Consider the following 22,454-nt stretch of genomic DNA (forward strand, 5'->3'; position numbering starts at 1 on the left):
TGGAATCAACAAAAAAAATTATTAAGAAATACATTGACAATAACGAAACAAATCAATAAAAGAAAAAAAAAATGGACTTTATTTCGACTATTAATATAAAAAAGGCTTTTGATAATCTTAGAAATAGTAAGGGGAAGTCACATATTTTTTTTGATTTATCTTACTTGTCACAAAAATATGTATTTTTCAAATTATCACAAACCCAGGTTATTCACTTCAATAAGTTCAGATCTATTCTTCAGTATAATGGACCGTCTTTTTTTCTTAAGAATGAAATAAAGGATTTTTTTGGAAGACAAGGAATATTTGATTCCGAAGTAACACATAATCAACTTCCAAATTATGGAATGAATCCCTGGAAAAACTGGTTAAGAGGTCATTATCAATACGATTTATCTCAGATTACATGGTTTAGATTAGTCCCACAAAAAGGGCGAAATGGAAAAAAGAAATGCCAGACGTCTCAAAATAAGGATCTAAACAAATGGTATTCCTATGAAAAAGACCCATTATTTGATTACAAAAAAAAAAAACTCGAAAGTCTATTTATTACCAAATAAAGAAGATAATTTTCAAAAAAACTATAGATATGATCGTTTATCATATAAATATATTGATTCTGAAACTAAAAAGAAGGCCTATATTTATAGATCATCATTAGAAACAAATAAGAAGCAAGAAAATTCCACCAGAAAGAAAGAAAAAATTGTTAACATACTCAAAAATATTCCTATCAAGAATTATCTAGGAAAAAACAATTATATATATATGGAAAAAAATAAAGATAGAAAATATTTGGGTTGGAAATTGAATAAAAATATTCAGGTTGAACCTAATAAGAACCTAATAAAAATATTTGTGCGTTATAACCGTTAGCGTGAAGGGACCCAACGCCACACCGACCAACATTCATGTATATATCAATTTGCCTACGCATGTGCGGGCTGTGAGCTTGGCCTCGAACATGTGAAGATTTAATTAGCATTCATCACTCACTTCACTAGGTATAACACATGGTTGATGAAAGTCAGAGAATGTTATATCTACCATTATCCCTAAGACCATCACTACTCAACATATTTATCTGCTCTAACTTCTAAGCCTTTAACCCAATAATGAATCAAAATATCCAATACCAAATATAATAATAACAAAACATGTGTGACCATTTGAGACAGGCGGTGTAGAACCATGAGTCACCAAAGCACGTGTCACACGGAGGTTCACATGAATAGTATTTTTGTGTTACTGACACAATATTACTTTTTAATATATATATATATATATATATATAATAATAATTAAAAAGTATATATTATTATTATTGTTATTATTATTATTATAAAGTGTATTAATTAAAATGAAAATAAACCGAATTCGGGTAATAACCGACCCACGACCCATGGATACCGAAATCCGGATCTTATACGACTATATAAACAAAAGGCCAGTCAACTGACCACCAAGCAACGAATCAAATCTAGGGTTTGTACGGCTCGACTTCATCAGGTAACCTAACCTAACCTACCTCTATGTGTTCGTGCGTCTAATTCTTCATGTTTATGTACTTCTGTGTGACTTTAATATTAGATCTGAATATTTTAACCTATTCGATTTGGGGATTTTGCTTCGCTGTGTACGGATCTGGATCCGTTAGGGTTTTTCGGTGTTGTATTTGTAGTAATTGATTGAATTAATACGTTCTGTGTTGATTATTATAAAGGATTAGATTGTTTGCGATGTGAATTTGATATGCGTGATTTGTGTGACCTGTTAAGTTTAATTTGTGCTTATTTTGGTGGATCCGTAACATTTGTATATAGTTAGGAATATTATGGCTTTATTGAGATATGGTTAAGGTTCTTGATGTTTTTAAATCTAGGGGTGTGCATGTGTCGGTTCGGTTATTGGGGCTAAGACCGAACCAAAACTAGAAATGTTGGTTTTGGATTTATAAAAAAAAGTTCAAAAATAATGAACTTGGATCTAAATGTTTTTGTTAGTTATAATTTATGGAAATTTAAATTTAAAAATAAGAATTTATATGCTCGGTTTGGTATTTTTGGTTTTGGTTACACGCAATACCGAAAGTTTGTATTTTTACAAGAAAATAAAACTAAACTGTCAGTTTTTGTTTCGGTTTGGTGCTTGAGTGGTAGAGCGTAGTGCATACATATAGTTTGTTACATGGATTGCATGCTTATTTGGTTGCTATAGCCTATAGGATGTGATTAGAAGATGTGTTGTTGTGTCTAATTGTTCATCGAAGAGTGTGAACCGGAGTCATCATAGGTGATTTATATGCACCGTGAAATGTCTATTAAGTGAGGTACTTGTATTTTATGGCTGCTAGGTGGTTTTTCATTTGCTTGCTTTTAAATGATGGTTTTTTTGGTTATGACTTTTTAAAGACTGCATTGTTTTAGGGAATATGCCGCGCTATAATGATCGCTATAACGATCGCTATAATGATCGCCAAGCAACTACCCGCCTTTATGTTGGACACTTGTCTTCACGTACAAGATCACGCGATTTGGAAGACATCTTTAGCAGATACGGAAGGTAAGAAAGTTAACAGTTCACCTACCAATTGTTTAAGGTATTCTTGTGATATTAGTCTTGCTGGTATAGTCAAATGAAGTTGTCTCTCCTGTTTATGTCTCGTTGCCTCTTCATGGAAAGCTTATCGTTATGTGTTGTTAAAAGTTGGCTTAGTGTTCATATATTTGGTTTCGAGTAGTTAGACCTAGGTGGGGATATTCTACTAGAAGGTGTGTAGGAAGCTAAACCATTGCCATAATTGGCTTAATATTGATGCTCAACAAACTCTGTTTTTATAGAAAATAGGAAACTTAACCGAATGATATTTCTGAAGGTAATTGGTGAGAGGTTGCCTTTTGGTGGAAAGAGTCGTTATCCACACAGATTGTGTAGGAGACTTTGGCGATTCTTTCTATAAATGTTTTGCGTGTTTTTTTGATGGAAAATGGCTTCAATCTGAAAGTGGTGTTTAGTTGATCTTTGAGGGGCGAAGTTTCCGCCCTTTGGTGCTTAATGTCTTGATGGCCTTACTGTTTCTGCCACCCCTTTAACGCAGAATTCGTGACGTGGACATGAAGCGTGACTTCGCCTTTGTGGTATGTACTTCTGTAGCTCTAGAGAAAATGTTTTTTTTTGGGTACTTTTGATAGATTTCATGGCTGTTTTCTCTTTTGGTATATGTATGTTTTATAGGAATTCAAAGACCCTAGAGATGCTGATGATGCAAGATATAGCTTGAACGGTCGTGATGTCGATGGAAGTCGTATTGTGGTGGAATTTGCGAAAGGGGTAATGATATCTGAATATTCCTAAGTCTCGATAACAATAACATACCCCGATAATATCAGGACATGTTTACATTCTTTGATGTGTAATAGCTTCCTCGAGGAAGCGGTGGTGGTGGTGGTGGCGGCTATGGCGGCTCTCGTGACTCTCGTGAGTTTCTTGGCAGAGGTCCTCCACCAGGATCAGGTCGGTGCTTCAACTGTGGACTTGATGGGCATTGGGCCCGGGACTGCAAAGCTGGTGATTGGAAGAATAAGTGCTATCGTTGTGGAGAACAGGGTCATATAGAAAGGAATTGTCAGAACAGTCCCAAGAAAGTAAAGTAAGTTATTTTATTTAAATAATTTTCGTTTTATTAGTGGAATTAGTTATATTACTGAAAACTGTAAGCAGGCGTGGAAGGAGTTACTCTTGCACCCCGTCCCCACCACCTCGGCGTGGAAGAAATGAGTCGTAGTGTAAGCAGGAGCCGCAGCCGCAGGTTAGTTTTCCTTAATTTTAAACTTTATGCATGGGATTTATTTTATCTGTTATATGTATAACTTTTGTTTAATTCTTTAGCCGATCGAGGTCACCTGCAAAACGTGAGCGCAGTGTTGAACGTGCAGAAAGAAGATCAAGAAGCCCGAGAAGGAACCGGGCTTCACCAGAGTCACCCAAAGCGAGGAAACATAGCCCGTCACCAACACCAAGGAGGAGCCCTGTAGAGCCCGAGCCCGGTGGCTAGGGACAATGGGACTCCTATTGAGGATGAAGATGTTGTGAACAATGGTTCACCTGACCCCAGCGAGTCTGGGTAAATGGTGGGATCATTGATATGGATGTACCGGGCCCTTGAAGTAGTAATTTAAATTTGAGTCTTGTGAAAGATAAAGGAAATATTGTGAACCATAAGTTTCTTGATTTTGGTGTTTTGTGTTAATGAAGATAACTGAGCAACTTGAACTTGATTTGTCATGTGCTTAATTTCCTTGCATGTGTGTTATTTGTTAAATGGTAGATTTTGTGTCATGGAGGAACCACCCATTATTAAACAAAGCTAACACCTTACCTGATCCAAATAAAACATGAATTATGAGTGGTTTATCAAATTGAATTCCATGTTTGATTACAGTAGTTTGTAATTTATAAATGTCTCATATATTGAACTGTTTTAGTTGTAAATGTGATGAACTTGCTATGTAGCATATTTATGATCCGTTTGAAGTATGGTGCTCAACAAATTAATTCACATTCCTTAAACTAGCGAAAAAGCTATGGATCTGTTGCATTTAGATCATTGTATTATGTATACTGTTGATCACCTATCAATCTTTTAGCCAACTAGAAATATAATGATAAATATTTTTTTATAAATATATGCAAGTACAAATATATACGACTAAACCGGTCAAGGCATAAGGCATGGTTCCCATTCCAACCGACTCGGTCATATTTTAATAGCTTTTGTTCAATTTATAACATGCAAATAAAAAAAAAAGTTCCCATTGGAACATAATGTACACTAAATATAAGTCGAATACATGGATTGCAAATTAAGAAAAAGAAAACAAAATTTAGTTTGACCGGAGCAAGGGCAGATTTAGCATAGGTTGAGGGGTCATCTGCACTACCCCTCACTTTTCTTTGCGAAATACTTTTCTTGAGCAATTTTTTTATCCATTTTATGAATCGACTATACTCTTGAAATATGTAGAGTTCGAGTAATAACTTCGCAATTTAAACATTTCAATTTCAAAAAAAAAAAAGTATTTTTAATATGCATTGTAAAACTAAAATTTAAAATAAAATATATATAGTGCTATAGTTTGTTTGTATTAATGTATTATTATTTACTTAGTCGGTTAATCTTTTGTTTATTATTTCTTGGGCCTTAAGCTAACTTTCCATATACACACACACACGGGTTTTAATTAAACATTCATAAACATAAACCTAAACCCTTCCCACATATTTTCGTTCGTAATTCATACTTCTACATCACGTTTTCGTTCGAGTAACATATATCGATCGAAGATGACTCAGCAACTACCCGCGAAACACGAAACGATCGTAAACAATTACGATACAAACATGGTTAACCTGAGAAGAACAATATATCTAACACTTATGAATAGTGTTGGTCACGAAGAAGCCGGTCACAAGCTTTTAAACATCAAACCGTGTCACGGTCAAGAAATCGAAACATGCATCATGATAATCGAATGTTGCGGTCAAGAGAAAACATATAGGCGGTTTTTCGGGCTTCTTGGAGAAAGGCTATGCAACAAAAATAAAGTGTACGAAGAAGGTTTGAAGAATGCTTTGTGAAGCAATATGCATTGGTTCATAGGCTACAAACAAATAATATTAGAAACTTGGCTTATTTTTACGCGCACCTTTTGGCGACTGGTAGTTTGAGTTGGGACATATTGTGTTATATTAGGCTAACAGAGGAAGACACGACATCATCGTCGCGTATTTTTATTAAGTTTTTGTTCCAAGAGTTGGCTGATATCCTTGGGATTTGTGGTTTGAAGGAGAGGCTAATGGATCCGAGAATGGAGGTTGATTTTGAATCAGTTTTCCCAAGAGATAATGTTGAGAACACGCGGTTTGCTATTAACTTTTTCACGTCTATCGGGCTTGGTGGTGTTACTGAAGATTTGAGAGAGTATTTGAAGACGAAGAGCGGGATATCGAGGGATGTTAAACGAAGGAAACATTAGGTTTGTTGAATTGATCATGATGCATTCTTGTTTTTTTTAAAGGTTTTTGTTTGATTAATGTCATTTGATGTAAACTTTGAAGTTTTTTTAGTTAACATTATGTTTTTGCAGTTTGTAAATGGTTTAAACTTTTGGTTTCAAATTGGGATATAAAAACTTAAAGGACTCTTTTGTCATATGTTTATAGTTGAAGGGCTGTGTTTGTAATGATGAAAAGTGGATCCTTAAAACCATGATTAGTGGGAGGATCAGAATCATTAAATATGGGCTTCATGTCTTTAAGGTAAATGAAACCCATGCATGGACCCCATATGGATGATGATGATGATGATAAGTTGCATCATGAATATGTATGCCTAAAGATGGACATAATGGTTCCAAATGCCATACTTTTTGGGTTTGAATGCTTTTACAATGCATACGTAAGTCATAAGCCGCTCCTGTCCTATAACATAAATCGTAAAGTTGATATAAACAGCCATTAATTAGAATAAATGATTGATTGGGAAAATAAATATTGTTAAAATCGGATATGGTTTTGTTCATACTGTGAAATACTTTCCATACTTAAATAGTAACAGATATATTTAAGAGAAAATATCAAAATAACCTGCATTGCCACTAAGACCAAGTGGTTATCTTAGGTGGTCATTTGACTTAATTTTTAATATTTTTCCTTAAAAGTTACACAACTATTAAAAAATATCAACTTATCAGAAGATGACATATTTACCAAAAAAGTAAGTATCATGTTTTTACGACAGTAAGGAAAATCATGTATATTCATAAAAGAATGATATTTACCCTTTTGTATATCGAATTATACAGTTAATAGAATTCAATAAGTTATATAATTCTACTAGTTTGAGGCCCGTGTACTACGCGATAGTTTTTGAAAATACAATATTTAATAAAAAATCAGTATAAAACAATAAACCTGTTAAATACTATTAATACAGTCTTTGTGCAATAGTCTTTCAAATAATTTTAAGGTAAAAAATAATTATAAATATCAAATGTTTGAAAAAAATAGAAAGTAAATATTAAATCAACAAATTTTAAAACATAAGTTTTAAGAATGATAACTATTATTTTACTATTTTAAATTTGTTTAAAAAAGTGAGGTTTAATATAGGAGTGACAAGTGACAAAACTTGTAGTCTTTTATTAGAAAGTATAGATTATAGATGTGATTACGTAATATTTTTTATTGTAATTTTCTATTATATAACGAAAACACCAAATTGATCGACATATAATTTGAGAGAGAAATCTTTAGAGCTATAAATGAAATTGGTTATCCAAAATAAAGCTTCATTGCTTTTTGGCAGACTGTACTCTTGAATATATAAACTAGCACCATAATTTAAGTAAAACTATATTGTCTATTGGCCTCTTGTTTTTTTTATTAATATTAATACTGTTATAAAATTTGCACTATAATCATTAGTATTCTTTTTGAAGCTGAAATTGTTCTACAACATCCAACAATTATACATAAAAATATTTATCAAGAATAAAATAAAATACACACATAATGATTTGCATCATACATGTTGATATCCCTTTTAAATAATTTAAATAAGTAAGTTATTAATAAGTGATACTTATTGCCTAAATTCCACACTTCAAATAATTGTGATATCTCTTTCAATTAAATAGTTTTTTTTGAACGGTGATGTTTTTGTATATAGGCTAACGCACTCTTTAAATTTAAAGAGTCCCGATATCCCACTATGGTCAGATTATGTTGTTTTAATCAGGCTCACGTTGGTTTCAAAGTTTGGCTTGGGTGTTTCCCCGTGAAACCATACCGTTGGCTACCACGTGACATTTATTGTGCCACCACAAGAGTAAAATTCTCTGGCATGATACACGGTGAGACGAAAATTCAAGCATCTTGTCGTCTTTTTTTTCGTATACACGAGAAAAAATAATACTACATGAGTTTATTTCATGTCTGCCTTCAATTTTGTCATCTAACTACCAATAAAAATAATATTTTTTATAATTAGCAAATGATAACTTGGATGTCCAATAGTGGTTTATGACTTTATATAACATGACTTTTTTTTAATTATTTCTTTTAATATTTTGCACCTAAAATTATGACACAAACATCACAAATATTTTGAAATAAAACAAATGTGTCCTGCGACGCAGGTACACCAAAATACCTCCTGCATCCGTGCACTCTCGATCACCACACCCAAAAAGTATACGCTCCAAACATTCAAATTCTATATAAAACTTACAAAACCACCCCCTCAACTTATCTCTGTCTCCATTTCCAGTCCCTGTCTTTTTCACAAAAGCAGAGTCATCATCTTTTCTCTTTCACTTCCATCTTTATTCTCTCTCTCTCCACAACACTCGCCGCCGGCCACTCTCCGACCACCTGCTCTGGTAACTCTTCATACCCTTCACTACATTGCAATTTATATATATAAATATCTATATAATTATATAAATATGTATAATTACTATTATTATTATTATTATTATTAAATTAATTACTTGATTTTGAATATTTGGGTAATTATGGAAACAAATTATGACATCAATAATCACTTAAATTAAACATTAAGAGTATTAATCAACCGTTGATGATTCAAATTTCAAATCTTTTTGAATTCTTGATGCCTTTTCTTCCGTTACGGTAACCGTTGAATCTTATAATCTCTGTTTATTGTGTTTCTTGATGTAATTGATATATATGAATTATTAGGGTTTAGTGAATTCTGGTTTAGGGTTTTAGAGTGGAGAAGATGAGGGTAGTTTTGTCTTTTTATTCCAAGATTAATAGTTTGGTAATTATGTAGAAATTATTAGAAAAGCTACTTACTGACACATGATATATTCAATTCTGCATCAAATACAAGTTGGTTGATTCTTTTAGGGTTTGTTTTATGTTTATAAAAAAGTTTTTTTTTTCTGAAGTCAGTGTCAGCATGTTTTTTGTTATTAATTTGGGATTCAAGATTTAAAGTCTTGAAATTTACTAATTCTTGATTTATTGTTGCATATTATTCAAGAAACTCAATTTTTGTATGTGTTCTTTACATCAATTGCTGATGAAACAGTTTTATTTCATGCTTTTTTTTTTATTGTAATTTGAATATCCTACTAATCGAATTCTTTATAATTTTAGATCATTTGGTTACTCGGTTTTTGACTGAAAATTTACGAGGGTCAAAATGATGAAGAAACTGTTCTTTTTCAAGGCATCTGCATCTAACAATGAATCGAACAATCAAGTACCGTCTCTATGTAAAGAGAGACAATCCAGATCCAAAAAGGCTGCTGCATATGAAGATCATAATCAAAACCAAAACCAAAACCAAAACAACCCGTTTCTTAGAAGGAGTCGATCATATTCTTCTGCTACTTTTCCAGATGGTGGACTGCTAAGAACTCAAACCGACTCTCCTTGTAGCAGCAGCAGTAATATCTCTCGAAAGCCATCCGCTTCTCGTCCTTCAAGGTAAACAGTTTTATTAAATTTAGCTGTTTAATGAAAATGGAGTATGCTTGTCTATGTTAAGTTAAATAAGTTTGAACCTTTTTATTGTTTGACAGTCGTGCTCTTACACCCGAGAGGCCTATAAGATCAAAATGGCTTCAAGATGCTGCAGCAGATACTGCACAAAGGTTAGAGGAATTGAATCTTGGCAGAGTTGATAATCATGTATCCGAAACATCATCGTATTGCTCAAACAAAGTGATAGACCGATACATTGATGGTGAACAACATCAGGAACAGATTCCCAGACAGATGAATGCCAACACTAGATGCCAGGTGTGTCAACCAACCGGAGGTGGAAAAAAGCCGCCACGGTATGCTGATAGTGGTTTGACTAAAAAGCCTAGATCACATTCATTTAGAGACTCGAGTCAAGAGTCTAAACTCTATAGGTCTACACGAGAGTGGGTCGAGAACACGACTGCACATGAGTCCCCAAGAAAACTAGCAAAACATGTTATTGAAAGACTTTCTCAGTCTCGCGCTTTGCCTAGGGTTGACTCGAATGAGTTTGACCGTGATATTCCTGTCACACTTGAAGATGTTTACTCTGGGTCCCAAAACTGTGTGCCGAGTATTGGTGAAAAGAATTGTGGCCTTGATGATAATTGCACTAGGGTTTTGGATTATGAAGAATCTGAAGATGTTGATGAGGTTATATTACTGAAAGCTGAACTGGATTTTCGTACACGGAAGCTTGAAAAAGAGAAAAACGAGTTGCAGTTGACTTTAGAGAAAGAGTTAGATAGAAGGTCGACTGAGTGGTCAATGAAGCTCGAGAAGTATAAACTGGAAAAACAAAGGCTTCGGGAAAGAGTAAGGGAACTTGCAGAACAAAACGTGTCTCTTCAAAGAGAAGTCTCGACACTTGGTGAAAAAGCATTGGATAATCAAAGCAAAGTTGTGCATTCGGGTAAACAAGTCAAAGATTTGACCATAAAGATGGAGGAAGCAGTCAAAGAGAAAGAAAACCTTCATCAAGATCTTTTAGAATTAAAAGATAAATATAAAGCGGCTGAAGAAGATAGAGATCTATTCAAAAGAAATTTTGAGGCTAAAGATAAAGAGTGCAAAGAATTGCATAAAGTTGTTACAAGACTTGTTAGAACTACCAATGAACAAGATAAAACCATTGAAGGGTTGCGTGAAAGTCTCGAGAAAGAAGCAAGGAACTTTGACCAAGACCAACGGTCAAAGTTGCAAAGTGAGCAGTTGAGGTTAACCAGGGTTGAACAAAGTTTAAGGAAAGAAGTGGAATCATATAGGCTTGAAGTTGATTCTCTTCGACACGAGAATATAAACCTTTTACACCGTTTAAAAGCAAGTTCAGAAGGTGGTTGCTTTTCAACCTTTAAGCTTGATGAAGAATTATGGAGCCGAGTTCATTGCTTGCAAAATAAAGGAATGTGCTTGATTCATGATAGTGTCAACCTATGTTCAAAGCTGATTGAAAATATTAAAGAAAAGGGATTACAGAACGGCTTGGATAGCCAGTTTATCATGGAATCAGATATGAAAGTTCAAGGGTTTAAAAGAGGAGTCGAAAGCCTAAAAAGAAGTCTGCAGAATGTATCTGATGTGCTGCAAGAAAAGTCAACTGCAGATAAGGAGTGTTCTGAGGTAAAGTTGACTTTATGCTTCTTGAGGTCAAGCATATATTGTATGCATAATAATGATGCTTTTGTTTGACTTGTGCAGGACGTTATGAAATCTGATTTGAAAGCAGAAGCTTTGATGACTAGTTTACTGAGGGAGAAATTGTACTCAAAAGAAGTCGATGTGGAACGACTCGAGGCTGAGCTGGCAACAGCCGTCAGAGGAAACGATGTTCTGAGATGTGAAGTGCAAAACGCTATGGATAACCTTTCTTGCGTTACTCACAAGATGAAAGACCTTGAACTCGAGGTAATGGTCATTATAATTTTATTATAGTTGATGGTAATACAACATTTACAATAGAATATTATAGTTATAAGTTGTGGGATTTTTGTTTTGTTTTTGAAAAGGTGATCAAGAAAGATGAAAACATATATCACCTGCAAACCAATCTACAAGATTTCAAAAAGGAGTTATCGGTGGTTAATGGGATACTACCAAAAGTGTCCGAAGAACGAGACATGTTGTGGGAAAATGTTCAGCAATGCAGCGAGAATAACATGCTGCTGAAGTCTGAAATTATCATGTTGAAGAAGAAAGTAGAAGCTTTAGACGAAGACGTGTTGATGAAAGAAGGCCAGATTACCATCTTGAAAGATGCTCTCGGGAAACCGTTTGATCTTCTATCTAGCCCGGTTTCTAATGAAGAATTCTTGCTGCGGTAATCGATTGGTGTCCATATTACTTACATTTGTGTGACTATTTTTTTTTCTCTCTTTCTTTTGGGTAAAAGAGTTTGGTTATGTTTTTTTCCTTTGTAAACAAAGGGTAAATTGTGGTGATAGTTTGTGAACAATCTTTACATATACTTTGAAGCTTGATGCACAATGGATTGATTCTTGGCTCATTTTTTTGAAATATGCTTGAAACTTGAAAACTTGGTGTGTTTTATTCTATTGTGATGGTATAATTATTGTATTGATCATTTGTTGTTGACCAGTTTGACAAAAAAAAGATTTATACTGACAACAATATCTTACACAAATATCTTATGTAACATATTATTCTTCAGTTAACATGTATAGGAAATAATCTGATTTTCTTGAAAGTACAATCCAAGCTGCAAGTTTTGGCCTGCCCATTTTAATATCATATTTTTTAACATCTAGCAAGTACTGTTGAAATCTTTCAATGAAAGGAGCATAAGCTATATCTACCTGTACACGAATATATATGTGTTCTCAAATGAGCAAACAGAGCATAATAATGCATCCATACACGGTATATTATTACTACTACTACTGTTAACAAATAAAGTTTAGATTAGCGAAACCGGTCGCATCTGGCACATAAGTTTAGTTCCAAACAACTTAGAATCTGTTTCTGGTTTATTCTAGTAACATCAAACATTAACTAAACATAACATAACATCAAATCAAGCTCTCCTTGTTAACTGATCTTGTGAGGTGCTTTCAAATATCTTGTCAGCATTGCCAACCTCAAAACCATCTCTTCTATGAACCTCCTCAACCTACACAACACAACACAAAACGAATTCAACACGCAGAAAGAAAGAAAGACAGAACGAAAGACCACCCGACCCGACCCTACCCTACCTTATCTTGAGGCAAGTCTTTGTACTGTGGCAATACAAGACGTTGGGCAAACTCTATGTACGAACAGGGGACTTGTTCTTCGAAGCCATCAGAAAATTCAAATGGTACAGAATCTGCAACCGTTGAACTTTGAAGTAGCAGACCGTCTGGGCTCACTGTCACAACCACATCCAAATGATTTAATAAATATACTCTGGACATTGTTTTGCAATATTATAAAACGTAAGGAAAACAAAACTAAACTAACCCTTGAGAACACCCCCTTCAGAGTTCAACTTGAAGCCTTTGTCTTGAATGAAATGATTAAGGCTGTCGATGTCGTTCAAGGGGGGGTTTAAGCCTATGAATGGATATGGTTACATGATTCAATGCGTATCTGTTGACCAGAGTCCACGCAGCATACTCGCTTTCTCTACATGGATCGGAACCAATTTAATTATGAGCAAGACAACAATATATATATATACACACATATATCGTAAACAACCCAACCTGGCTAACTGCTGGAATTCGCTATGTGATGGCTTCGGCCATGTCAAACAACCTAGAGCACTTGATAGAGCACTGTGTTTATGTCCAGCACCCGATAGCCCCGTGTATTTTCTTATTATATCCTATCAACACAATCATTAAGTCACCAGAATCAAAATAAACTCCATATCGGCTTGTCATCAATTAATCGCTATTTAGTCAAAATCGGTCAAAACTTGGTATATATATGTATATTTGAAATTTTACATATAAATTCCAATCTGATTAAACGCAACTAGCGCCTAGCGAGTTCTACAACACAGATAAGCACAATTGATCAACAACACAAACCTGGGCTTGCTGACTCATTTGATCAACAAGGAGCTCTGAAATGAAGACTCTAAGCAGCGGTCCATCAACGCCACTCGATCTACTACTACTAGTACTAACAGGAGGAGGAGAAAACCAGAGTGCTTTTAGCTTCTTTTTGGGAAACCTTAACTCTTCGCGTTGAGTATAACCAAAATCTAGGAATAACTTTGACATAGACTCAATCCCATGACCATTCACCTATATAATAATAATAATAATAATAATAATAATACGAAATTATTATAACATGTCACGCAGTTATGAATATATATATATATATATATATATATATGTGGGAAGGTTCATGTACATTTTAATCTTAACATGAGAACGTAGGAAATAATACTAACTTAAAAAAAATGAGAACGTAAGAAACAATACCACCTACAATACCAATCTACATAAACAATGATTTGTAATAACAAAGAAAAAAACCTAAAAGTTACAACAAAAGAATCAAAATCAAGAATAAAAATAATAACAGCAAACACCAACAAATAGTTATAACAGCATAAAGAAAAAAAAATCTAATAATAACAACAAAATATAAATCAACAGATACTTATAACGTCTCATAATCGAAAATTAGCAAATACGAACAAAAAATAACAGCAAACACCTATAAAAATAAACCTAATAACAACAACAAATTGGTTTTCACTGTTTTCATTTTAAGAATAAAATGTTTTGATCCTGTTTCTATATATTTACGTACACCGAATGTGCGAAATGCAAGATGATCATAGCATATTTGGTTAGCATCAGTGGAGTGGACAAGCTCCAATATCAGTCGGGTTTCGATCGAGATATACTTGTTCCATGTTTGAAAGCACACTCCTAAAGAATGAATGATCACCACCAACATCTAATTCCTGTGTGATCATTAAAAGTAAATTGGTTGATAAATATTAGTACAAGTATACATATATGTATTTGAATAAAGCTATATTATATAATATTAAACCTGGGATGATGATGAATAATAATAATAATAATGTTGTTGGGATCCATGCAATGGAAAGTTGTTTGTGATGATTGACTGGTGTTGATGGAATTGGGAGAGACATGAAGAGGTTTTTTGTGATGGATGAGAGATGCCATGACATCCTTAAATAGTTAATCAGGAATGCGTTTAGAAATAGTATTCTCAACTATCAAAACTTATCTACTTACACTTGCACACACGCATCTTCCACATCACACTTTTGGCTATTTCTCACAATCACCATTATAAATATTATTAGAGTGTTATTATCATGTATAAGAGATGGGATTCTGTTTGATTATGTTTTCCTGTATTTATTTGATTGTATCTTTATATATAGTTTACGTGGTTTTCATTATTTTACAAAATTATAAATAAATTTATATCCACAAGAAGATAATGTCATACTTTCGTTAGTGTGGTTTGGTCACTTTATAAAGGCTTTTTACGCTACACGTACATGGCCGTCCACAAGGCCTTCGAACCTGCGGCCATATGTCGCGGCTTCCTTCCTCACCTCCAAGCCTTTCTATCCAAAGAGCATTTTCATCCCTTGTCCGGTAATGTTGGTTCGGTTCGTCCACACCCGGTATTTCTTTCCGGATTGGCCGTATAATAATATCGGATTGGGCTGATTATCCTGAGCCTTTGTCTGAATATTTCGGGCTTGGAGTTTCGGTCCAAGTTTGTCTAGACCAACCTCATCTCATCAGTCATCACTATTCACTACAAATGTGTAGTTAGCTAGTTAAAAATCAGTTTCATGAATTTAAAATCCAGTGTGAAAATTCCTATATTTTACATATACCATCTCACGTGTAATCTTTTGTAGTGGATACGATAACCCTAGACATTCACACTCGGGAAACCGTTTGATCCTCTTTCTAGCCCTGTTTCTAGTGAAGGATTCTTGCTGTGGTAATTGATTAGTGTTGATATTACTTACATTTCTGTAACCTTTTTTTCTCTTCTTTTGGGTAAAGAGTTTGGATTGTTTTTCCCTTTGTAAACAAGTGGTAAATGGTGGCAATAGTTTGCGAACAATCTTTACATAACTATGAAACTTGATGCACAATGGATTGAAAGTTGAAACTTTGCCCATTTTTTGAAAAATGCTTGAAACTTGAAAACTTGGTGTGCTTATTCTGTTGTGATGGTTTGCTTTATAGAATATGGTAAAAACTTAATTATTGTACTGACCAAACAATGCTAGAAAATAGATTAAACACAAAAACTTAACATTATTCTCCCAACGGTACATTGCACAAATATCCTATACAATCTGGTTTTCTTGTCCATGCAATGTTCTTGCATCCCATTGTGTGACTGATTGACAGAACCTGAACCTTATGCTGGAGACTGCATGATCTCAAACACTCGATAAGAATAAACATATTTCTAACATAATTAGTTATTTTAGTTTAAATAGATTCAGACAGTAGACTATTAATAGGTACCAAATAACGTTTTTTGTAGCTCTCGACAAGTTCCTTTGGATCCCGTCTAGTTTGGTTGAAATCCTCATTTTTGTTCATTTCCTGCAAGGGAAACCAATTGCTTGAGTAATGTAGATGCAATGTCTTATTGTCTACGAGGACAGAAACCAGAAAAACTAGACTTGAAAGTAGAACAAATCTTGCATAAGGTAGAAATCATGAAAGCAAGAGTGGTACCTCGATCCAGGCTGCAAGTTTTGGCCTGCCCACTTTAATATCATAATTCTTTACATCTAGCAAGTACGGTTGAAATCTTTCAATGAAAGGAGCATAAGCTATATCTACCTGTACACAATATATATATTTAAGATAACCATGGTCCCATAGACCAACATCATAAGTTGGAAATATATGTAATCAGTTAGGTGTTCATCTTACTTACCAGGCTGAATTGACCTAGAAAAAACGGTCCATCGTCGAACTTGGAAAGAGCCTTCTCAATAAAATCAAATGCAGCAGCTGTTGCAATCACACAAAAGACCATGTCATATCTGGTTTTTAATTTCAAAACTTTACGGACTGATATTTAAATATAGAAACGATGGATAAGATACCGGCATCATCAATCCCGTCTCCCTTAAATGAGGTGGTGGCGGATTTATAGAATGTATCGGTGTATAAAAGCAACTCCTCTCCAAACTCTTGCTTGATAGCATCCTTTATTGTAGTTATATAGTTATTAATTTTATAGCTAACTAAATGAATTTAATCCAATAAAGCTAAAATCCAAAAGATGAAAGCTTACCTCCGGATAAAGTGACGGTCCTTCAAAGTTAGCGTCAATATACTTGATGAGATCAAGACTTTCACCCTTAACTTCATTGTTATGTTGTAAAGCTGGCACCTATGGCATAACAACACACCACAAGCAACTAAATTTTAAATACACATTACAAGTAGCATGATTATGATCATGAAGAAACACTTATAGATTATATAACTTTTGCAAGAAAATCACCTTGTTAGGTGGATAAACTTTCTCCTTGTACCAATCTGGTCTGTTCTTTAGATCAATCGGAACTAGTTTAATCGTTTCCTGCAAACCCTGTTCACGTTTTAAACACAAAAATTGAATTTTTGTAATTAATCCATATGATAAATTTGATCAAAATGAATTTTTAAGTAATGGTGAATGTAAGAGAAAGAGGGAAAGCCTTGCAGTTCCGGGTAATCCACGCACGTTGTGCATACGGGCAAGTGTAAGATATGTACAGCCTAACAAAAAAGTAAACATATTTCAAATAATTAGCTAAGAATGCATATGAGAACATCAGCTCCATATCTAAAAGACTGTAACCAGAGCAAATTGAGCTTGAATTTAAATACAATGAGCTCCAAATACCAACTCAAAACTTTGAATTGTTTTGGCCCCAGCGTAAAAGACGCTGGCTACTCATGCGGAGCCAGTTACACATCAAACGCTGAGTTAAGCATGTACCGGGGCTGTGCTACGCGCATTTTCTGGTCCGGTCGCGTAACTGGCATTTTAAACATGCGTAACCAACGCCACTTAAGCATGTACATGGCCAGGTTACATGCGTTTGGCCGTTTCCCAGCTCGGGTACGTGTAACCGGCACTGGAATGTGTGTAACCGACTTTTAAACACGCGTAACCAGTGCCGAAAAACCAGAAACAAAGCTGAAATGTACAATAATTTTTTTTAAACTATATATTTTTTAAACAAACTCGCTCGACCCGACCCGATTGCCGGTCCTAGTTTTAGGAGACCAGACCACCTAAACAAGTTTCATTCAGGCATTTCATCAAAACAGGTGATGGGCATATAAAGTTTACCTAGTGGTTCCATCAAAAACTGAAGGTGGTTCTGAAGTAGAATCAAGAGCTGGTGGAAGACCATCTTGCACACTATCAACAACCAATAATAATCAAAACAAACATTAGCAACAGATAATCTACAATGATCCTTCAAATACCAAATTCTTGAAACAAATTTCCCGAATAATAACCGGCAGTAGAGAGTTACCTAGTAGCCATTGTTGTTGCTAGAACTACGAACATATTATTATTAATATTATTAAGAGGTCTTTTGTGATGAAAAGTTAATGGGTGTGTGGTGGAGATAGAAGATAGATTATTATTATTATTATTATTATTATTATTATTATTATTACGATTAGAGACAAGAATGGGAACAGAGGTGATATTCTTTGATGATAGTGGAGAGTGAGATTGAAAGTAATAATAACTTAGATTCAACGCAGACATTTTTATTATGATTTGATGATACTCTGTACCAGTAACAAACCAACCGTATCTGATTTTATTCTGATGACTTCACTTCGCCTTTGTGTTTTGTGTGAAGTGTGTGAACCACTTTCCCCATACAACTATTTATGTGGTCAGTTTGGTCACTTTATTTTTTAATTAAATTTAACCATCTCAATTAAATAGTTATTAATCATTTTATATTAAGATATTTAGTGGTTAGTTTGGATCTCATCAGAGACGACTCGTTAGTTAGAAACGTGTATGTGTGCCTAGATGTGGGTGCACATCAAATGCGCCGCCGGTCACGAGGAGTTGTCGCCCTCCTGATAAGTTCATGACTAGACGAAATCAAAGATCTTGATCATAAGTGAGACAGATTGGCTGGCTGGGCAATTGAGGACGCCACACATGGCTGCAAAAAGACAGCCTCATTGTTCCTAAACCCTTGATTTAAAAACATCACAAAATACAATGATCAATCATCAAACCATCAGTATTATTAGTTGATTCAAACCGACAGTCTTATCGGTCCAATGTAGGACCGATTTTAAAATATGATAGAATCAATTATAATTTAAAATGATATATAGAATATACAATATTACAAGATAACAAACCCTGGAATAAATAGGCCTAACATACAAAATAAATCAATAAACGGATTTTTATTAGAAAAAAATCAAAATTCGGGCCAACCAGACTGCCTATGTAACTAGTTCCTGGCTGGATATGAGACTAGTGATAGAAAGCAATGATATTGATTAGAAATCAGGTTTAATTAGCAATTCACAATAATAATAATTTCTAGGTATACCAAGAATACAACTATACAACCACAAAATTGTTTCTTTATGTATTACGTCAATAAAACTAGTGAACAACTGAGCTTCAAAACAAACAAACAAAAAATTACATAATATAATTGCCGGTAGAAAAGTAGCTTCTGCCATTTGGGCTTCAAGAACAGCATATTTGTCAGCACTAACTATAAAAGGTGTTGTCACATCAGCATTACTTTCCATATCTTCTTCATATACACCACCAATGACCATACGGCTAACATAGCTGACATGTAAAGAAGACCAACACCCGTTGCACCCATGAACGCTGCGTCTTTAAAACTGGATAGTTTCAGGCATTCAAAAACCCTCACTTAGTTTAACAAAACAATAATCAATGACTTTTTATATCTAAAGAGTCAAATGGAACATACCTGCTGTCTCGAACAACAAGAAGAATAGTCAATGAAGTCATTTGTGTAGCTGTTTTCCACTTTCCCAAATTATTTACAGCAACTGCCTGGAAAAACATGCATTATCATTGAACATGAACAAAATCTATAAAATATGAATAAGGATTTGAAAAATGTTTAAAATAAAACCTCTGAAAGTTTACTCCCTTGAGAAGCAGCCCATTCTCTAACCGCAGACATTGTTATCTGCCATACATCATTGATGAATTTAATATTCATAAATTCATTTAAATTTCATGAATATGCTTCTGAGTATGTACTAGCTACTATGTACTTAGTATTATACATTCACATCTAATCAAATAAAAATCTAAAAAGATTTGTAAATATCAAAACTTGATAGGTGCCATTGAAGAACAGCTAAAACATTAATTAGTGAAACATAAAGACAGCAATATAATGACAAAACACTATGCTTTGATGTCTCCCCCTAATTGATAAACCATACTCATATAAAACAAGTATCAGTATCTTGCATCTGTGTTAACAATGTGCTAAAGTTAAGAATTTACCTCTCTGCCAATTATCGCAATAGCGGGTACAGTCAGCAACCATGGTAGCTGCCCAAACATAGCAGCTTCTGGAGGTCTTGTGCATAACATGACCAATGTAGCAGCAACCATAAGCTGCAACCACAAACGATCATACAACTTTATAAACCTGCAAAACATAATATACGAGTTAATGTCTAAAGTAGCAAAGGTGTACCTTATCAGCCACCGGATCCAAAAACGCACCAAATGCCGTTCCCAGGTTCATCTACAATTGAAGATAAAACCCATGAATCATTAGTTTAGGAAATGAAAAGAACCATATTATCTTTATCAAAAGTTAAAAGAGCATAAAAACTGCATACTCTTCTTGCTAAATAGCCATCAAGCCAATCTGTAACTGATGCAGCAATGAAAATACCCGTGGTAGCATTTGTTCCTAACCGACTGTCCATGTAAAAAGCTAAAAGAACAAGAAAATGGATATGTTAGTTACTTAGTTTCATTAAATCCACTACATCAGTTTCATGATTTTGTCAAATCATGAGCAATAAGCATTTTGCAACATCATGCTTGACAAAATTCATTGTAGCACCAACAAAACTAGCAAAATTATAAATAAATCCATCTGTTGAACCAAATTCTACAATTTCTAGGTGTTAACATTAACATGTCCACAATTCAAACTAGGGGTGTACAAATTGCAGTTCTGTTCGGTTTCTATCATTAACCAAACCATAACTAATAGCTTCGCTTACTAGATTTCCTTAACCATAACCAAACTTCGGTTTCTGTTAATCAGTTATAAAGCTCAATATGGTTTGGTTTCAGTTATTTTCGGTTGATTAACCAAGCCAGGTTTGAACTACAATTTGACTAAATGAACATGAGAAAAGAATTGGTCGCATGAAGGTTAATTATACATATTCTCAAGTTTTTTCGTTACAATATTATCACATATACCAATCCACATATATATATATATACATATATTCATCTCGAGATTCTCGACTTAAGCATGCCTTAATTCTTTTCGGTTCGGTTTCAGTTAGCGTTCGGTTATAAGACGCCCTAAACCATAAACGGTCCGTTAATCTACGTTATCTGTTAATTTCGGCTAACGGAAAAGGCTTGCTGACCCATAATTGCAACAAACCTATAATATTTATCAATAATCGAGCTACAATTCAAACATTTTCAATGATCAATCAACACGGGATAAAAAAAAACATACTGCTAATCAAAATCGGAACGGATGCGACTCGAGCAATCGTTAATATCGTGGGCAATGTAAGCAGCTTCGCAGACGGATTCTGTTGAGGAGGTTTAAGATGTCCGTCATCGTCCGTAGGCACCGTAGGCATACGGTCAGTTTCCGTTATCCGTTTACCATTTCTGTTATCACTGCTAACCGATTCCATATTAACAGAACAATAATATCTCAACCTTTTGGGACCACGAAACCCTAATTTGTTATTATTATTAATAACCTGTGGTTGAGGTGCAAAGCTGGTTATTCTCCACCAGCCGGAGGTTGGAGACGGTGTTTTATGTTTTGCGATGGTAATTGGCCGGCGAAGCCATATATGATGGTGGTGGTTGTGGATGTAAATAGATGAGGTGAGTTTGAGAAGGTTTAAGGGCATGGTGATTCGGCGTATGGTGCGGATGACGAGACTAATTATTACTAATATGCGCAGATGGCTTAGGTTAGCAAGTGTTCTTTGGATGGGAAGTGTTGATGGCTTAGGTTAGCGAAGCCATGGTTGATTGAAGTTGAAGCATTAAAGGAGAAAATACGGAGTTGACCTTGAACTATTTTATAGTGGTATTTAAAGTCCCTAGAGTTTTGTGTTATGGTTCGAAAGTAACATCTTTACTTAAACTACTTGAGATTAACTTGTTAAAAAGTTGAACTGAGTTGATATTAAACAAGATTGACAACAAACTTGAGCATAAGAAATTTAGTTGGCCACACAAGTATGAGTGCTCTAGTACATTGTACTTCGTTTTATATGACTGCCCTAGTAGATTGCAAGGATTAGTTGTATCCAAACCAATTCATTGTATAGGATTGGTCTGGTTTATTAATGTTTAGTTGTTTTAAGCATGATTTTTTTTACAGCGATACGTTGCAACGTCCTTCGTGTTTTGACACAATTTTAATGATGGATTGCTTCGAAATAGTGAATCATACATTTGCAATTTAGTTCAACAGCTCTTTATATATATATGACCTTCTAGCATAGGGGCGGATCTATTTGAGAAGCCCGCTACCCCTCAACTTTTTCGGCGAAGTGAAAATTTTTAATTATTTTTTATGTTTCATGTATTATGTTACCCCTGAAATTATATTATGTTACCCTTAAAAATGTTTTAAAACCTTT

The 22,454-nt window shown here is 34.4% G+C and overlaps 3 protein-coding genes and 3 pseudogenes across 5 annotated transcripts; 3 read left to right on the forward strand and 3 right to left on the reverse strand.

The window, feature by feature from the left end:
* Window positions 1-1,442: 1,442 nt before the first annotated feature.
* LOC143634612 (serine/arginine-rich splicing factor RS2Z33-like) lies at window positions 1,443-4,280 on the forward strand (annotated as a pseudogene). Its single transcript, XR_013153892.1, has 7 exons — window positions 1,443-1,509; window positions 2,427-2,562; window positions 3,098-3,137; window positions 3,235-3,330; window positions 3,420-3,649; window positions 3,721-3,808; window positions 3,889-4,280. The product of XR_013153892.1 is annotated as a serine/arginine-rich splicing factor RS2Z33-like (transcript).
* Window positions 4,281-5,400: 1,120 nt separating this feature from the next.
* On the forward strand, window positions 5,401-6,035 carry LOC143634588 (pre-mRNA-splicing factor CWC22 pseudogene; annotated as a pseudogene).
* A 2,682-nt stretch (window positions 6,036-8,717) lies between these two features.
* On the forward strand, window positions 8,718-12,117 carry LOC143634589 (uncharacterized). Its single transcript, XM_077102620.1, has 4 exons — window positions 8,718-9,519; window positions 9,615-11,178; window positions 11,257-11,463; window positions 11,565-12,117. The coding sequence occupies exons 1-4, from the start codon at window positions 9,233-9,235 to the stop codon at window positions 11,877-11,879; spliced, it is 2,373 nt and encodes a 790-aa protein (XP_076958735.1). The 5' UTR covers window positions 8,718-9,232; the 3' UTR covers window positions 11,880-12,117.
* A 336-nt stretch (window positions 12,118-12,453) lies between these two features.
* LOC143634590 (2-oxoadipate dioxygenase/decarboxylase, chloroplastic-like) lies at window positions 12,454-15,700 on the reverse strand (annotated as a pseudogene). Its single transcript, XR_013153889.1, has 7 exons — window positions 15,407-15,700; window positions 14,329-14,485; window positions 13,593-13,811; window positions 13,263-13,384; window positions 13,018-13,182; window positions 12,771-12,925; window positions 12,454-12,685 (listed from the first exon to the last, which is right to left on the reverse strand). The product of XR_013153889.1 is annotated as a 2-oxoadipate dioxygenase/decarboxylase, chloroplastic-like (transcript).
* Window positions 15,701-15,873: 173 nt separating this feature from the next.
* LOC143634611 (glutathione S-transferase L3-like) lies at window positions 15,874-18,388 on the reverse strand. Its single transcript, XM_077102647.1, has 10 exons — window positions 18,080-18,388; window positions 17,890-17,961; window positions 17,249-17,309; window positions 17,053-17,139; window positions 16,840-16,938; window positions 16,649-16,751; window positions 16,477-16,553; window positions 16,272-16,379; window positions 16,056-16,136; window positions 15,874-15,957 (listed from the first exon to the last, which is right to left on the reverse strand). Exons 1-10 carry the CDS (start codon window positions 18,319-18,321, stop codon window positions 15,946-15,948), a joined length of 942 nt encoding a protein of 313 aa, XP_076958762.1. The 5' UTR covers window positions 18,322-18,388; the 3' UTR covers window positions 15,874-15,945.
* Window positions 18,389-19,022: 634 nt separating this feature from the next.
* Window positions 19,023-21,857, reverse strand: LOC143634600 (CDP-diacylglycerol--glycerol-3-phosphate 3-phosphatidyltransferase 2-like). Its single transcript, XM_077102630.1, has 7 exons — window positions 21,302-21,857; window positions 20,433-20,530; window positions 20,285-20,335; window positions 20,089-20,202; window positions 19,706-19,762; window positions 19,538-19,623; window positions 19,023-19,445 (listed from the first exon to the last, which is right to left on the reverse strand). The coding sequence occupies exons 1-7, from the start codon at window positions 21,711-21,713 to the stop codon at window positions 19,325-19,327; spliced, it is 939 nt and encodes a 312-aa protein (XP_076958745.1). The 5' UTR covers window positions 21,714-21,857; the 3' UTR covers window positions 19,023-19,324.
* Between the last annotated feature and the right edge of the window lie 597 nt (window positions 21,858-22,454).

The sequence above is a fragment of the Bidens hawaiensis genome, unplaced genomic scaffold (assembly GCF_021521415.1).
Source record: "Bidens hawaiensis isolate Kalapana, Puna unplaced genomic scaffold, B.hawaiensis_p1.1 tig00007137_1, whole genome shotgun sequence".
In the NCBI taxonomy this organism is placed as follows: domain Eukaryota; kingdom Viridiplantae; phylum Streptophyta; class Magnoliopsida; order Asterales; family Asteraceae; genus Bidens; species Bidens hawaiensis.

What these genes read in the sequence shown, in the direction of transcription:
- LOC143634611 (XM_077102647.1), bottom strand. Translation starts at nt 18,321, where the DNA reads ATGTCTGCGTTGAATCTAAGTTATTATTACTTTCAATCTCACTCTCCA. An exon ending in GACCGTCACTTTATCCGGAG is followed by an intron (nt 16,752 to 16,839) that starts GTAAGCTTTCAT and finishes ACTACAATAAAG; the next exon opens with GATGCTATCAAGCAAGAGTT. An exon ending in TTCTAGGTCAATTCAGCCTG is followed by an intron (nt 16,380 to 16,476) that starts GTAAGTAAGATG and finishes TATTGTGTACAG; the next exon opens with GTAGATATAGCTTATGCTCC.
- LOC143634600 (XM_077102630.1), bottom strand. Translation starts at nt 21,713, where the DNA reads ATGCCCTTAAACCTTCTCAAACTCACCTCATCTATTTACATCCACAAC. An exon ending in CGTTCCGATTTTGATTAGCA is followed by an intron (nt 20,531 to 21,301) that starts GTATGTTTTTTT and finishes TTGTTCTTTTAG; the next exon opens with CTTTTTACATGGACAGTCGG. An exon ending in TGGATCCGGTGGCTGATAAG is followed by an intron (nt 20,203 to 20,284) that starts GTACACCTTTGC and finishes TTGTGGTTGCAG; the next exon opens with CTTATGGTTGCTGCTACATT.
- LOC143634589 (XM_077102620.1), top strand. Translation starts at nt 9,233, where the DNA reads ATGATGAAGAAACTGTTCTTTTTCAAGGCATCTGCATCTAACAATGAA. An exon ending in CAGATAAGGAGTGTTCTGAG is followed by an intron (nt 11,179 to 11,256) that starts GTAAAGTTGACT and finishes TGACTTGTGCAG; the next exon opens with GACGTTATGAAATCTGATTT. An exon ending in TGAAAGACCTTGAACTCGAG is followed by an intron (nt 11,464 to 11,564) that starts GTAATGGTCATT and finishes GTTTTTGAAAAG; the next exon opens with GTGATCAAGAAAGATGAAAA.